Source organism: Haplochromis burtoni, unplaced genomic scaffold (genome assembly GCF_018398535.1).
Source record: "Haplochromis burtoni strain Fernald_Lab_line unplaced genomic scaffold, NCSU_Asbu1 Contig_104, whole genome shotgun sequence".
NCBI classification, from domain to species: Eukaryota; Metazoa; Chordata; class Actinopteri; order Cichliformes; family Cichlidae; genus Haplochromis; species Haplochromis burtoni.
The window spans coordinates 1,238,578-1,253,687 of NW_024582465.1; the positions used below are offsets into that span (position 1 = coordinate 1,238,578).

The 15,110-nt window shown below is 41.8% G+C and overlaps 1 protein-coding gene across 2 annotated transcripts in view; it reads left to right on the forward strand.

The window, feature by feature from the left end:
* The first annotated feature begins 7,524 nt into the window (after positions 1-7,524).
* Positions 7,525-15,110, forward strand: part of wnt7bb (wingless-type MMTV integration site family, member 7Bb) — a 28,216-nt gene continuing 20,630 nt past the window's right edge. The window contains exon 1 of one of the 2 annotated variants that reach the window (XM_005927828.2): positions 7,525-8,210. In XM_005927828.2, coding sequence (XP_005927890.1) covers positions 8,140-8,210 — 71 coding nt within the window. In that variant the 5' untranslated portion in view covers positions 7,525-8,139. Of the gene's footprint in view, positions 8,211-10,368; positions 10,889-15,110 lie in introns of those variants that run through there. The other variant, XM_005927827.3, reaches the window with a different exon arrangement.

Sequence of the window (15,110 nt, forward strand, 5' to 3'; positions counted from 1 at the left end):
TATTCATTCATATTTTTTTTCTTTAGGAAAAACAACATCTACGCTGGGTCTGCTTACCCTTGAAATGCATGACAACTAAGCAAGACACCAATATTCCAGTGTGTCTGTACCAGTGTCACCAGGGCAGGGACGTTCACTGTTGTTGACAATGATTTCTCTCTCTCGGCGTCTCTGTCTCTAGAATTCTTCTCCCAGCTCTCTCTCTCTACACGCTGTCCAGCTTTTAGGAGCTACAAGAAGTTCCTCGACCCAGTTTAGATGTCAGATTACTGTTGTGGAGTCAAACAGGCAAACAAGCCGTGTGTGGCTGTGTAACAGATCCATCCAAACATTCCTCTGTGTACGTGAGGCCCCTGCAAGGTTCAGTGTGTGGCTGACACAACAAAGAGAACCTGTGTTTGACAAGCAGCCCGATGCCAGGATCAGTCTGGGGATGCCAGAGAAGCTCTTAATGCTCTCAACCTACCTGAGACTGGAGTTTCATTAAGTAACTCACAATACAGACAGAGTTTTCATGGCAACTGATAGAAATTATTTACCTTTGATTTCGGCGTGATTGTTTTTTGTTGCTAACTTCTTGTCACTTCAAAGATCTTTAACTGGGATAATAAATTAACAGTCTATAATGAAAGGAATTTAAAAGGTTGTTTTAAAGGTGTGCTTTGCATAGTCTTTCAAATAAGGAAAACATGCTTAGAAAGAAGAAGAATGGTTAGATGCAACGTAGGCGTAAACGTAATCCTCTAATTTATGACAGAGATTCTTCATTCTCGTCCTTTTCCTTCTTCTCCATTCCGCTTCTTACTCCATACTGTTATGCCGACTTGACTCGAGGCCAGTGCCTCATGCCTCAACATGCTACTTTATTGTCTTGCACATACTCTACATCCAGCTCTCATGCAAAAGCAACCTACAGTAATGCGTACCAGTGGAGCCTGCTGTCATGAAATGGCATATGAATTACACACCATTCAGTTTAACTCAGTGTTTCTGAAACAGTTTCTTTTGCAATTCAGAAGATGAAAAATGTTCTCACGCCCCCAAGCCCACATTTCATATTATTCAATAGCAATGATAGGGTGAGGAAACTTATTAAAAAAGACATTTGTTATATAAAACAGTCAAATAACACAAAAAAGTGCTGTGACTGGTGTGGTTCACATACTCAACATTTTAGACCTTTTATCAGTATTTTCTTTTTTACTGCAGATGGACATGTGGTCACATGGGTCACGTGACATGTTACCGTGTGACTGTATTTCTGTGCTTCCTGACTTTGGCAATGATAACTGATCAAACTTCATCTAATGTGAAAAAACGTCTACATTCAGACTTCATAACTGGTTATCTTTTACTGGCTTTTGTAAAGTTACCGGGTGATGGTTTACAGCATTTATGACAATAGTCGTGGGTCATGTGTTTACTGTGGCCTACTATTTAAAATTGTTATTGCTGTATTTACCGAGATTATTTTCACAAATTGTTTTTCGTCTCCTTTTTTTCTTTAAACTGAAAGGTTAAATCGCATAAAAAATAAGGAAAATAGCTGGCTGTGACTGCCGCCCTGTGTAACTGTGAAACTTAAAAAAAATTATAACAAAATGTACCGGCTGTTGTATGTGCACTTTAAACTCACAAGGAAGAAATATAACCATTGCATAACACGAAATCTTGGCATGCATCACAGAGGAAATTTTAAGGATGATTGGTCAAGCTAATTGCTCTCTTATATCAACAGAAATCTAGCTTAAATATCACTTTACGTCAACAAACCTGAATAGGCGCACAGCAAATATCACACACTGCAGTGCATCAGACCACTATTATTATGCCTCGCTATACAACTGCCAAGCCATCAGCGAGCAGTGGATGCCGCAGATGGCCTTTACATTTTACATATGCTGTGTTTGGTGCTGGGATAGTATATGAAAAGACCCTTTTACATACAGTGCCAAAAAAAAGCAAAACCACATTCTTATATCCAAACATATCAGGCCATCAGTATAGAGTCAGTCAGTCCTCAGTCTGCCAAATGCAGTGCTGAGGAGAAACAGTGGGGATGGATTGAGGAGAAAGGCATATGCAAAGATGGAGCGGCGTGAGAACGGTCAAAGATTTTCAAGAAGGTTTTCAAAAAAAAAGGACACTTAGCTTGTGCACTCACATCTAGTGATTTATGCTGGGTTTGTCAGCAAAAATAAATAATAACAAATTTCCTTTGAAGCTAATTTGACTTAAATGTAAATTCATTTTCAAAAACTGAATGATGTAAGACAATAAAGGAGAATGCTTTTGTGAAAATATATTTTATTCATTTTGCACAGGGAGTCTGGAGTTCATTGTTAGCCACATTTTTATGAACTGCTCTGTAACCGAGTGAGAACGATGAGCTTCCACCAGCTTCTTCCACAAAGCACGTTTGTCTTTGTGACTGTGATTGAAAAGATGTGTGGCCAATATCTCTGTGAACCTGACTGGAATGCCAAAACATTATCAGAAGTGTGGAGAAAACACTGGGAGAAATGTATCAGGTACATTTCTAAGATTCTGCTTGATTTCTCAATGAACTTGGCCCTTGTTTTCTCAGTGTGACCCGAGGCCAAGCCTTCCCAGTTCGTGTGAGCTTTCACAAAAGCAAGCCTCAGAGTGTGCTTGAACGGCCGTGGGACGGAAACGCACGCTGTTTGAGTTGGGAGAAGTGCAAACACAGACAGTGCATGGGTCATTGTGTGAGACAGAGAGGAGAACGAAAGACCCGCTCGCACTGCAAACACTCCCAGCTGTTCAGATCGATGTTTGCATTTGTGTGTGTGTGTGTGTGTGTGCATATGTGTGCACATGTCCAGGCACTTGTACCTGTCCATAACTACAGCCAGATACAAATATAACACCACACCTTAAGTCAATGCAGCCCATTTAGACTTCACAGGTATGTAAACTCCAACACCAAAGTGTGCATTTGATGTGTCCGCAAAGTTTACCTGAAAAGTGGAGGAAAGTTAATACCTAATGAAGTTTTGCAATGTTATCTCATTCATATTCCTGCCTATTGAGGCAAAGCACAGTCACTAATAGCTCTCAGCCAGTGGACCAGCATGCACTGGAATCAATTATGTAAGCTGCTTATTTTAAAGTACTACAGAGAATGTTGCAGAATTACAAATACTGAAGTCCTCAAGCAAACCTCAAGCTTACTTGTTATATTTGATTTATGCTTTATTGATGAGTTGTTTTTTTCTGATAGTGTTGGGTTTAAAAAATATATAACAGAAATTATGCAGTTGAATTGTTGCTTCTGGGCACAGGGAACAAGTCATGTTAATATTACAGATGAAATTGTGTCTCAAGTGCCAAATTGATGTGGACTCTGTCTTTTCAGAGCTTTTCTCATATCCACAGGCTTGTTAGAGGGCAACAAAGAGCACTGCTTGTATTCGCTCCACTGCACACAGTGTCTGGGGGTTCTTTGCTACAGACACAAGCCACATGTCTGTCAGATTTTATTGTGAATGTAAATGCTAGGGTTCCATTCTCTGACCAAGGAAGCTAAAATGTGATTGATATACTTTGTTTTTGGTCAGATTTATGTGTTTTTAAGCCATGAAATAAATTGTCCCTGTGTTTGCCTTGAACGTGTGAAATTTTGCTCTCACTTCCCGTTAAAATGCAGTTTTTCCTTCCGTCTGTCGCCAAGTGCTTTCTCAAAGGGGGTCATTTGATTGTTTTCTCGGTATAATTGTTGGGTCTGTACCTTGTAATATAAAGCGCCTTGAGGCAACTATTGTGATTGATTGATTTGGCACAATATAAACAAACTTGAACTGAATTGTATTTGTATTATAGCTTTTTCAGTGTTGCTAAATGTATCTTGTAAGAGGGATTTTAGTCCCAATAATATTGATCCAGTGAAGTAAAAAAAATCAAAATAACAACAAATAAACAAGATATATGGATATATATCCCGTGTTCATTCCAAGTGACAGGCCCATGCTTAGACTGTGGCACACAAGGGCTTCCTACCCATCTGATTTAATGAAAACAACTGAAGGCAAAATGTTTGCCCAGGGCAGTCAGACCAATCAAATACTATTGAAGAGTGAAAAGGTAGCATTTCATTTCCTTCCGAAGGTTTCTTCGAGTGTCTGGCTTTGTGTATTATTGTGCGTGTATGAGTCAAACTGTGTTTGACATACTAGGTCTGTGGGCATAGACATTCATTACAATATGATCCCCGGATGACATATAATTTTGAATTTTTTACTTGGGAAGGATTCTGGAGAGTCATCAAAACACGTGATTAAAACAACAACAACAAAAAGACCCCAACTTTAATACTGAGGGAGGGGATAGATGTATTTTACTGATGTGACTTCACTGTGTTTTTTGGTCATTAGCAGTATCAGCTGGAATATCAGTAAGTATTTGAGCAGACAATGTAAAATCTGAAAAACAAACCGTGAATTATGCTGTCTTTTATGTGACACATGTCGTTTGATGAGCATGCTAAGGTTTGTTCCAATAAAATGTATTCCTGCCGAACTCCTGCATGCAGTAATTATCAAGTGTATATAGTATTACTTTTGTGCAAATATACATCCTCAGCTAGTCGCTCGCGTAGACACATGGAACAGTAGCAACAAATCTTAATTTCAGTCTTTCTAAGACCTCTCCAAGTTGAAACCGGACTCTTTTCTTTCCTCTATGTCATTTCATTCATTTTACTGAGTGTGTTCTTGAATATAGACTACAGCTTTGGCATGGTGTCCCAGACTGTCAGATTTGGGAAAACTGATCCTGCCTCCCTGCACTGTTTAAGAACCCTGGCCTGATCAGGAAAACACCCGTGACAGTTTGGCTAGTGGCCTTGCAAAGAAGTGAAACCTATTTAAAATAGCAACATTGCAAATTAATGTTTGAAGGTTTTAACATGAGAAAAAAACACTCTCCCCGCTTTAAGCTTCAGTTCAAACTTCATACAATCTCAGCAAGTGTGGTGTTGGGCACTGTGGAGAGGAACCAGCTGTTAAAAAAAAACAAACCCTGCCTTCTATCAAGAGGGCATGGTGCAGCATTTCAGCTTCCAGGAAGAAGTGGGCCTGGGATTCATGCAGACCCAGCCTAGCAGATCTATGACTGCACACATATGCACACAAATGAGCTTGTAAGGAACTGATATATCAGTAAGCATGGTGAGGAATTAATCAAACACACCCTGTTTCCCTACCTGCAGCTGTGCCTGAACAGGAGAGACAAATAGGTCAAATCCATTCAAAAGGATAGGTGGAATGACGGGGTTGGTCTAACCTTTGACCTCACAGTTCCATGTATGAGTTGACATTTTATATGCACTTCAGTTACTCCCAGCATGCTTCTACAAATCTCCATCACTGTATTCACAAAGTGAGGCTGAGCTTGGCTAATTGAAGGAAGTGTTAAAATTAAGAGGAACAGAGAGTCAGAGGGAGACGTCTGATGGAGATTGAAAGGGGGGACTTTGCGAGTACAATATAGCCATTTCCCCCCTCTTGCCTGGGGCCCAGCGTAGATGTGGTGGACCCAGCCCCAGACGCCACTCCGTGGTTTGGCACGCTGTGCGTTTCAGCCTTCTCACTGTTTCCAGCTGAACCAGCTCCCATGCAAACACATGGGCAACCGGTGGGTTTTCTTATTTAGTTGTCGGTCAAGAGTACTTAATAATATTCAAAAAGACAGTGCGACATATCATACCACGCTTGCCAAAATATGATCTGCTTTTTTTTTTCTTTTCTTTTTCCCCTCCCTCCCTTCCCAACAATTTTCCCCTCTGCAGTTTGGGAAGAGAGTACGGAGATGAAAAGGAACAGATACACAATGCTCCAATCTAGACAAAGTTTGGCTGGCACTTATTAAAGTAATAGAGCAGACTGAGAAAAATGGCAAGCACAGAGCAAAGACAGTGACTGCCTTTCAAGAGGCTGCAAATGGAAATATTTCGAATACAATGGCCCTGAAATCCAGCACAAAGCGGAGGCAGTGATGTGGCGTATGACTTACGCAGATTGATATGTCCTCGTTGACCTAAATGCTGTCATCCCTGCCTCCTCTTTTTGAAGTTAAATAAACAGTGTGTTACAAGATCTTCCACATGCCACCCAAGTGCTTCAGTGTGTGAGAGATTCTCTGTGTGTGTCCGCAGTGCTTGTGTCTAACGGTTTAATTTGTGGCTCCGTACGCAGATTTACTGCATGGATGCAGAGGGACGAGGAGTGTGTGTTAGTGCGCACGGGAATGTGTTCGCCGGTTTGGATGCGTGTGACACGTCTGTGATGACAATGGCGAGTGACAAACAATGCTGACGCACACTGTCCTGGGTCTTGAGCCTTGCTTCAATAAAAAAAACAAAAAAACAAAACGAGTCAGTCCTTTGAACATTTTAATTAAACTAAACAGGACCATCTCCACCCAGGCCTATGAGTTATGTACATTTTGAAGACAAACAAGACCATCTTTTACAGGGCAGACATCAAAAACATGTCTTTTTTATGTCACCCTGGGCCTGCATGTTGACTTTCATTATTTCTAAAATCCATCTGGAATTTTGATGGGCATGTTTTGAAGGAAAAGGCCTTGAAACCACAATGCAGAGATGTCTTGAAACAAAGGTCTCTGCGGTTTTGTCTGTTTCTCGTGGCGAACAACAGCCCGACAGTCTCTGTGCTCAGATAGCTCATGTCTGTAATTTTAGTTTATGCCATCATTATTACAACACGTTAGCTATTTTTCATGTACTTTCTTTGGAAATATACTGAACTGATGGTTTATGCTTTCTTTAGAGAAACATACCAGGGACAATAAAATTTAAAGAGTAAAGAGAAAAAGGGTTCCTTGGACTGTGACTAGCTAAAGTAAGTAAGTAAATAAATCACTCTGATTAAATATGATCAGTTGTGCCTGAAAGTGAACTAAGGTAAATTCTAAGACTGGAGTGGCCTCGTCAGATTATCAGTTTTATTACATTTTCTCCAGTAACCAAAAACAAGCAGGACATGTAAAGTGGCATATCTATCTATCTATCTATCTATCTATCTATCTATCTATCTATCTATCTATCTGTGTGTGTGTGTGTGTGTGTGTGTGTGTGTGTATGTGTGTGTGTCCTTTTGCCACCAGAGGGAGTCCCAAAGGATTCAACTCCATAGTCTGAATATCTGCTCAAAATTCACATCACCCTGGCTCATAGGCAAGAAATGCGAATATTGATGTTTTGTTTATGTTTTTTTGTTCATGCACTTCACTGTTAATCAAAATCACTGACAGAATCCTACTGAACCAGTTCATTATTATTAATTATTAGTCATGCAGTGGTATTTTTTTTCACTCAAACAGCTGGAAAGCCATTCCTCCTCTGCTTCATTTTATGGGGCTTACTGTTGTGGTGTAGCCCATCACTTGTGGGGCAATGCCTAATGTTGCAAGCGCCTAGCCGGGGCTACAGGCCTATAAAAGGCCATTTCACTTCGTTCCTTTTAGTTTTCCATACAACAACTGCACGTGTTGAGCTCAGCACTGAAGCCCGTCCCATCCTCTGCATATCCATGCTGCAGGAGGAGGAGGAGGCAAGGAGCCCTTTTGTTACCTGTATTAGACTACCTGGCGGTTGCAAGTTAGTAACGTGGTCTGTGTTTAAGATGTCTTCAAAATATAGAAGCAGCGATGTTCCAAAGCTTTAAACACCACGAAATCCGCGTTTTTTTCCTTTTCTTTTGGGACACTGCAGTATGCGCAACTATTCCCCCCTCCCTCGCTCTCTTTCTACCTGCAAGGCACAGCAAGTAGGAATTGTTAATTAGGTTTTACCGTCAAAGTAAGGACGAATAGGAGGCACTTCCTCCAAGAACTCATTCACCTTTCAAGTCCGAACCTCTCTCGAGTTTCATTTTGGAGTTCTTAGCCACCTTTCAGGTCGTCATCAGCATCTCACCTGTACTCGCGGACCATGGATTTCGCACGGTCGATTATTTCCAAGGAGCTTATGCTAGATGTCGCGGGAAACAGACGGTACACGTGCATCTGGAAGGGCTAAGAAACCTGCCAATGTGAACGGAAAGCGTGGCCACTTTATGTTATAGTGCATGGCCTCCGGACAAAGTGGCAACGATCATGCACGAAACCCTCCGAAGACGGAGTCTCTACGTGTTCCTGTGTTTTGGCATCATATACCTCAGACTTGGGTGAGTTTTTTGTCGTTGTTACTTATCGAGACACTGTAGCCCGCGAGCCTCGGTGTGAAATTCGTTGCGACAGTCAGGCACGCTTCAGAGGGGAAAAGCATTGTAGAGGAAAGATTCGACTGCCCTCTGACCTTAGAGTGAAGCATGAGGATGAAAAAGTAAAACCAGGTGTGTTTAAACATGTAAGAATCATTGCATCATCAAAGTGCACAGCTATAGCTTGGAGAGGGGTGTTATGCGTAAATAAAATTGCAGGTCTGTTCTTGTACCAACGGACAGTACGATCGATCGGCGTTTACCACAGAAGCTTATTTAATTCACCTCCCGGTACTCCTGCTTTGTTGCAGAGTATCATTTGAGCCGCTGTCTCTGCCTCGGATTCAGCTCGGCCCTGCATACCTTCATTAATAGCGGCAGACTGAGTTGTAGTTCCACATTCCATTGCCCAGACGGAGTTTTTACCTGTTTTGCAATACCTCACCTTGATACATAAACACAGAAGGACGTCCATGCCTTCCTTCTCTGCTGCCTCTCGGGCATGATCGTGTTAGGATCTCCAGGAAGATAAGCAGAAGTTCGGGGGTTTTTTGCGCATTTTTAACATCATACTGTTAATAAAACATTAATTATTAGTGAAATGCTCAGTGAGTCGAAGAGTACATGTTCTAACCCATCTGAATCCAATACACTGAAACCAATATAAATTAGCTGCTATAGCCATAATAAGGCCCAGGGGTCCTGTGCAGCCCTGCCTACCGGGAACGTTGCGCTGCAGAGGAGACAGATCCAACCGAATCAGAGCAAAAGCAGGGCCTACGTTATAAAAAGTAGACTTTATAACAGGTTCTGTTGTTTTTAAGCCACTCTGCATTTGCTTAGTGGGTTAATTCTAAGCAATTGCCCAAGAAATAAATGAAAGTTAATAATTAAAAATGAAAGCTGGTACCAGTCACACACGACCACACCACATAATAGTATAGAACATGTATTTATGACTCTTTTATTCTAATAGTAAGACTGTTTATGTTTGTCATATACATCAAGTTCAGGAGTGCTTCTAACTTTGTTGTATGCTTGTGCTTATAATGGCAGTTAAGTAGATCTGATCTTATCCTGTCTCACATTTTCAGCTGTAAAATGGAACGATTGGGCCCCTGCGGCTTGATGTTAATGCTCCGACTGCGCAAATCTCGGAGATTCGCGCGGTCGAAACGAATCAAATAGACAGAACCTCGTGAACTGACTTCAGATTTCACACGGGGTTCATGTCACATGACAGTAGCTCCTTTATGGGGTCTCTTGTCTTATTGTTTACTAATCCTGAGCAGTTAGCTCATTCCTTCCATCCTTTTACTCCGGCTAAGTCTTTCATGGTACCCTCTTTGTGTACAATGACTGGAGCCTGCAGGTGTTGAGTGAAAGTCACGATGTCGAGAAGATAAAAAAGCCTCCACTCACCAAACCATGTCAGAAAAAAAAGAAAAAAGAAAAAAAGAAAAGAAAAATTCAGTTTATGGCAACAATAGTGCAGTTTTTAAGCCTTTACTTCCATCAATCCTGCACCTTGAGCATAGAAAACCCTGCCTCAGAGCAGGGTCTCAAAATAGGATGACAGCCAACAGAGCGCAGCAGACAGGTAGGCAGAGCAGAAATATTATAGACGCCTATAGAAATGTTATAGTGTTGCCGCGGGATAGAATAAGGTCACTGAACCCCTGTTTGGCTTCTGGGAATTATGCTTTATGTTTCCATGGAAATGTCACAGCAGACGAAGACATTTCTTTACAGCAGCATGGAAAAATAGCTAGAATCATATCTGCCATTCACAGACAGACAGACAGACAGACAGATAGATAGATAGATAGATAGATAGATAGATAGATAGATAGATAGATAGATAGATAGATAGATAGATAGATAGATAGATAGATAGAGTCACTTCGTTAACGTGATGCCAACTTGTTGATTCAAAATGACACATCCTGCCAAGACGTGCGCTGATTTCTTACACATGGAGCCTCGCTGATGGTGTGAGGCTGAAGCAGCCAGCCTCTGTGTTTGTTTATTTTTGGCTGGATGGTGGGGTTGGGGGTGGAGGTTGCGGGGGTGTGTGGCTGTGTCGGTAGGTGGGGAGGGGGTGATAATGATGAATGAAACCTTCAGCGCTGTCCAACGGGAATCAGATGAGTGTCACCCTATTGTCCCACTGTGGCAAAGTGGGCGGATAGCAGTGTCTCTCCCTGCCCAATGGCAGGCACGACTCTCATGAGAGCGGAGAGAGGCACTTTTCTGCCATGCAAAATCCCTAAAACCATCATCATTCCGGCTCGGGAACCCACAGTACTGTGTAACAGCCTCCGCTGCTGAGAGATGACAGAGCCAATCTCGGCGCACACACGGCCCTGGGAGCTTGGAGCTGCGTAGAGTCGCTGCGCAAACACAAGGCGACGCAGAGCGAGTTTTTTTTTTTTTTGTGCGGAAAAGGGGATTTAAAGCCCGGGATTAAAGAAGGGTTTTTTTTTTATCCCTCCTCCTCTCATCGTAGTCCGTCTCGTCTCACTCAAACCGAGCGTGGCCGTTTTGCTCAATGTCATCATGATCCTCTTCTCGTCGCGCAGTGTACTGCTGTCAGTCTACTACCCGCAGATTTTCCTGATCCTGACGAGTGGCAGCTACCTGTAAGTTCGAGCCAATTAACGAGTCCTTCACTCCACAGGGTGCGCGCTCTCATCCTCAGCAACACAAAGATGCACGGGTTAGGCTTTCCTCCTCTCACAACCCTCAGTCTTCTCAATAGGGGATATGTTTTCTTCGCCCCAATATTCAAAAGCCGATAAAAGTGGATTATTTCGCTCATCCCTCATCCTCAGGTCAGAGTTATTTACACCGTGATATCAAACTGTATCAAACACGGACCGGGTCTAACAGAAGTGCAGCTCAGGCGGCATATTTGATTGTTCAACTGAACTAATGTTATCCAAACTCAAAAAAGAAAAAAGAAAAAAGAAAAAAGAAAATACTCATCAGTAGAAACACCCGGGTCCACGTGGGAAAGCAGTAATTTGGCGTAAAGCTCAACGCTCTAATGTGCCATCCCCTCAGCGAGCATGTCTGCGGAGTAAGTAGGGCTCGTTTGGGTCAGGCTGTTGGATTTAAAACATTTTACAAAATCGAGGAAAAATAATACTGTAGGAACTGCAACATTGGTCCATTTTGGCCACTGAGTGGCAGAGATGTTCAAGACAATTAGATGCGGAGATTCTGTTTTCTTCCCCTTGTGAGAAAAACTTCGCGCAACGTGGGTCATTTTTACGCATGGAAGCACCTTTAACCTGCCAGAGCGAGCGAAAGACTACCACGCATTACCTCACCTCTCCCCGATTTCAAATATTTTGATGTTACCGTTTGAGCCCACATCTTAAACTATCCCCTATGCAACACGTACGTGATTGGCACCGCAATGCGCTGAGCTCTGGATTAAAAGTATTTCGCAGAACGGCGGCTTTCTTAAAGTTTCCAAAATAATTACATGGTCCTTTGCTCCATCCTTTGCTGCCCGGAGACCCCAAACCTGATGCTGGAATAGATGTGTTTTTTTTTTTCCCTTGGGGGGGTGTTCAGACAAAAGTAGGCTACGCTGCTAAGTATATGGCTTGCACATCAAAGTTACATATCATTATTTGTTTGGATTATTTAACTATGTTTTCAGCGGCGTATTAACCGCAGGATAAGCCACGTGGAGAACATTTAAACATAGATTCAAAATAATACAATACCCCTTCATCAAAACTATACAGGAAATGTTTTGTCATGTAAAACTGTAAAAACAAGTTTTTTGTGGGCAGTAAATACACCCCGAGCCAAAGTATATATCCATATAGTCCTTTGGAGTCACTGCACACCTCGCCTGTGGAAACAGTCTGAAAACTGTGGGCGTGTAAGGGATTTTGTTTTAAGTAAAACCACTCTAAAATGCTAAAATTTATAAATGCTGCTAGATTTGCTGTTAATATGTCTGTGTGTGTGTGGTGGGGGGAATAAGGAGAGTATTTATTCACTTGACTTGAGTAAGTTGTGCCTCGGGCATTTTTGCGAGGGCCTTCCTCTTGTAGAAAACACGCCTGGGAACGTAACAGCCTGTCAGTTAGGTTCAAAGTGTTCAATGTGATGAAGCAGGTGGCTGTAAGCAAACTGCATGCCATGACGCAGATGATAGTTCCTCTTAAGGCCACCACACTGCACTGTGATGGAATCTTTAAGCTCCTCACCACAGTTAAGATTTAAGCTCTTCCACAGTAATGACGTCACACTGACCTAAAGTAGTGTTTCATTTACATTTCCTGGTGACTGTTTTAGTCTTGAAGTTTTTGGGATCAATGTAACACGGAAATGATCATGTTTTATCAGCGCTAAGGTTAAATTATTAATGAAAAATCAGCTTTACCAGTTTAAAAATCAGAATAGAAAGAGCAATTAACGGTGGACTAAATGTTTTAGGTTTCTGTACGGTTTGTGGTAACATGATCAGACTTTCCACCTGCTGCTTTAAAATTAAAACCCACCTTTCCTCTCATCTCTCTGCAGCATCACTGCTAAACCACAATCCAGTGACGCTGCCATTAGTCGATTAAACAGCACACAGTTTGCATGAAAAGACACAACTTTTGCATCGACTCTCATCCTGTAAACCTGAGGAAGCTATACAGGCCGGGGCTTTGAAAGGCATCAGCTTACTTTTAAGTTCATGTTGACAGTCTATCTTATTGGAGATCTGTGTGGCTGTGGGTGAGCTGTCCCCCAAGCTGCTGGCACACACAGAGCATACACTAAGCAAACAGATTCGCATTTGTGCACTTTGATGATGCGGGGATTTAAAAGCTTAGCCCTGGAATTCTCTGTTTGGTGTTGTCTGTTGGTCGGGTTTGCCCATGGTAGACTGTGATTGTGCAAATTAGCATGTGAAGGACATGAGAAAGAGCTAACAAAGGAGGCTGAAAAGAGGTTTCTTTGACAGAGCTAAAAATTATCACCTCGACGCTTGTGTTGGATTTTTATCGCAAACTGACCTTATTCATCTCTAATGTTCATTATGGAAGGAAGCAAATTTCTCTAGTTGCACATTAAACTTAATGAGCCCACCTTTCACTTTTGGACAAACTGGATGTCGTCGTTGCCATGAACTACCGTGTATGCAGCGGAGGGTCAAAGAGGGTCAGAGAAGTTCGAGCTACTTTACAGCTGAGAAAGCAAAGCAGGATTGAAAGAAGCAGCAGGCTGTAGTGTTCGCTGCGAATGCAGAAGGCACCTGATGAATGTCCTTTTTTCTTTCTAACAGGGGATTTTAAAAAAAAATTTATATGATTATTTTTTAGAAGTTAAATACCTGTTAGATAAGTTTGCATCTAGTGTAGTGATGCACACGTTTCGCAGACCAAATTTAATTCTTCTTCTTTTTTTTTCTTCTGTCTAATAAACATCGGACTTCTATTCTATATGAAAACGTGTATCCTAACATGTTGACATTGATTGATTTATGGCAAGTTCAAGTGAAGCGTTTGTAAAATTAACAAGCATACCCATTTTGCGTGTCCCTTTTCAATGTTATACTCCACCAAGACAATGTGTGTAGCCCTGTGTTTGGTAACAGATACTCGCCCCACTGCAGTTAGGATTTATTCTAAAGTTTGTCTTTGAAATTGAGATTTATGTTGTTCTTCCATTGCGTAGGAACTTAAACAACAATCAGAAAAGAGAACACAGTCGTCCGAGAGGTTTTTAGCTATCCCGACTCAAATCCACGCTCTAAGTCAGGGCTTCTCAGAACGAGAGTGTGTTCCGAGCTCTAAAATCGACATCTCCTAGAGCTCTGTTTCTGCAGTCTCTCCCTCTCTCTTCGTCTCCTTCATCCATTCTTCCATTTCACCCCTTATATATGTTGCCATTTCTTTTCGCTGACACACAGCTCGCCTGTGTTAGTTTGCCCCGTTTGTGGTCAATACTTCGGAGGTCGACGTCATACTTCAAAGGCGGTGTTTGCCTCCGCGCTCATTTATGGCTCCCTGTCCCTGACATGTTTGAAAAGTATGTATCTACATGGTTTCAAGGGCTATAAACAGAATCTTGGAGAAAGTCTGTGTTTTTCTTTTTCTTCTTCTTCTTCTTCTTTTTTGTAATCTGTTTTGGTGTTCCCAGTGGCCATAAAGCCATCTCAAAAATATGCCGTTGTACCTATCAAATATGCTGTTGTGTGTTTGAGGTGAACCAATAAGGACATGTCCTGGGTCATACAAGACCGACCACTTTAGGATTGGAGAAAACCAGTGCTGAAAACCTTACATGTGTTCAATGCAAAGCCTCTCATGAAATTTATGGGCAATTTACACCCCAAGTATTCTTCAAACGCATACTGTAATTACACAAATCATACAAATCGTACTTTATATGAGATTTGGTTAAAAAAGCGATTTCTGCAACTGTGCCATCAGGCACCGAGGAGGTCTGCACAGTGGGTATACAAGTCTGGAAGCCATTCACACCAGTATGTTACCTAACAATTGACACAAAAACCCAAACAAATTACTTAAACTCACGTCTTCCAAACCACTGGGGAATGCTGTTGTGAGCAGCCAAATAAGCATCTTCTTGTCTCTCTCTGGGCTGTTTTTAACATTTTTTATTTTTATTTTTTTATATTTCTTATGTTGGATTAAGCTCTCAGGTTTTTCATTTACCTTTAATCCATTAAATAGTAATACTCTCGTGCAGTACAGCTTTCACTTTACTATGGAATGTGCATCAATCACGGGCTGAATTGAATCCTGTTCTGGAGAGTCTCGTGAAAGTGAGTAAATCTCACCGTCCTCTGGAGGCTCTAACTGAGTTTGTTTGTGTGTGTGTGTG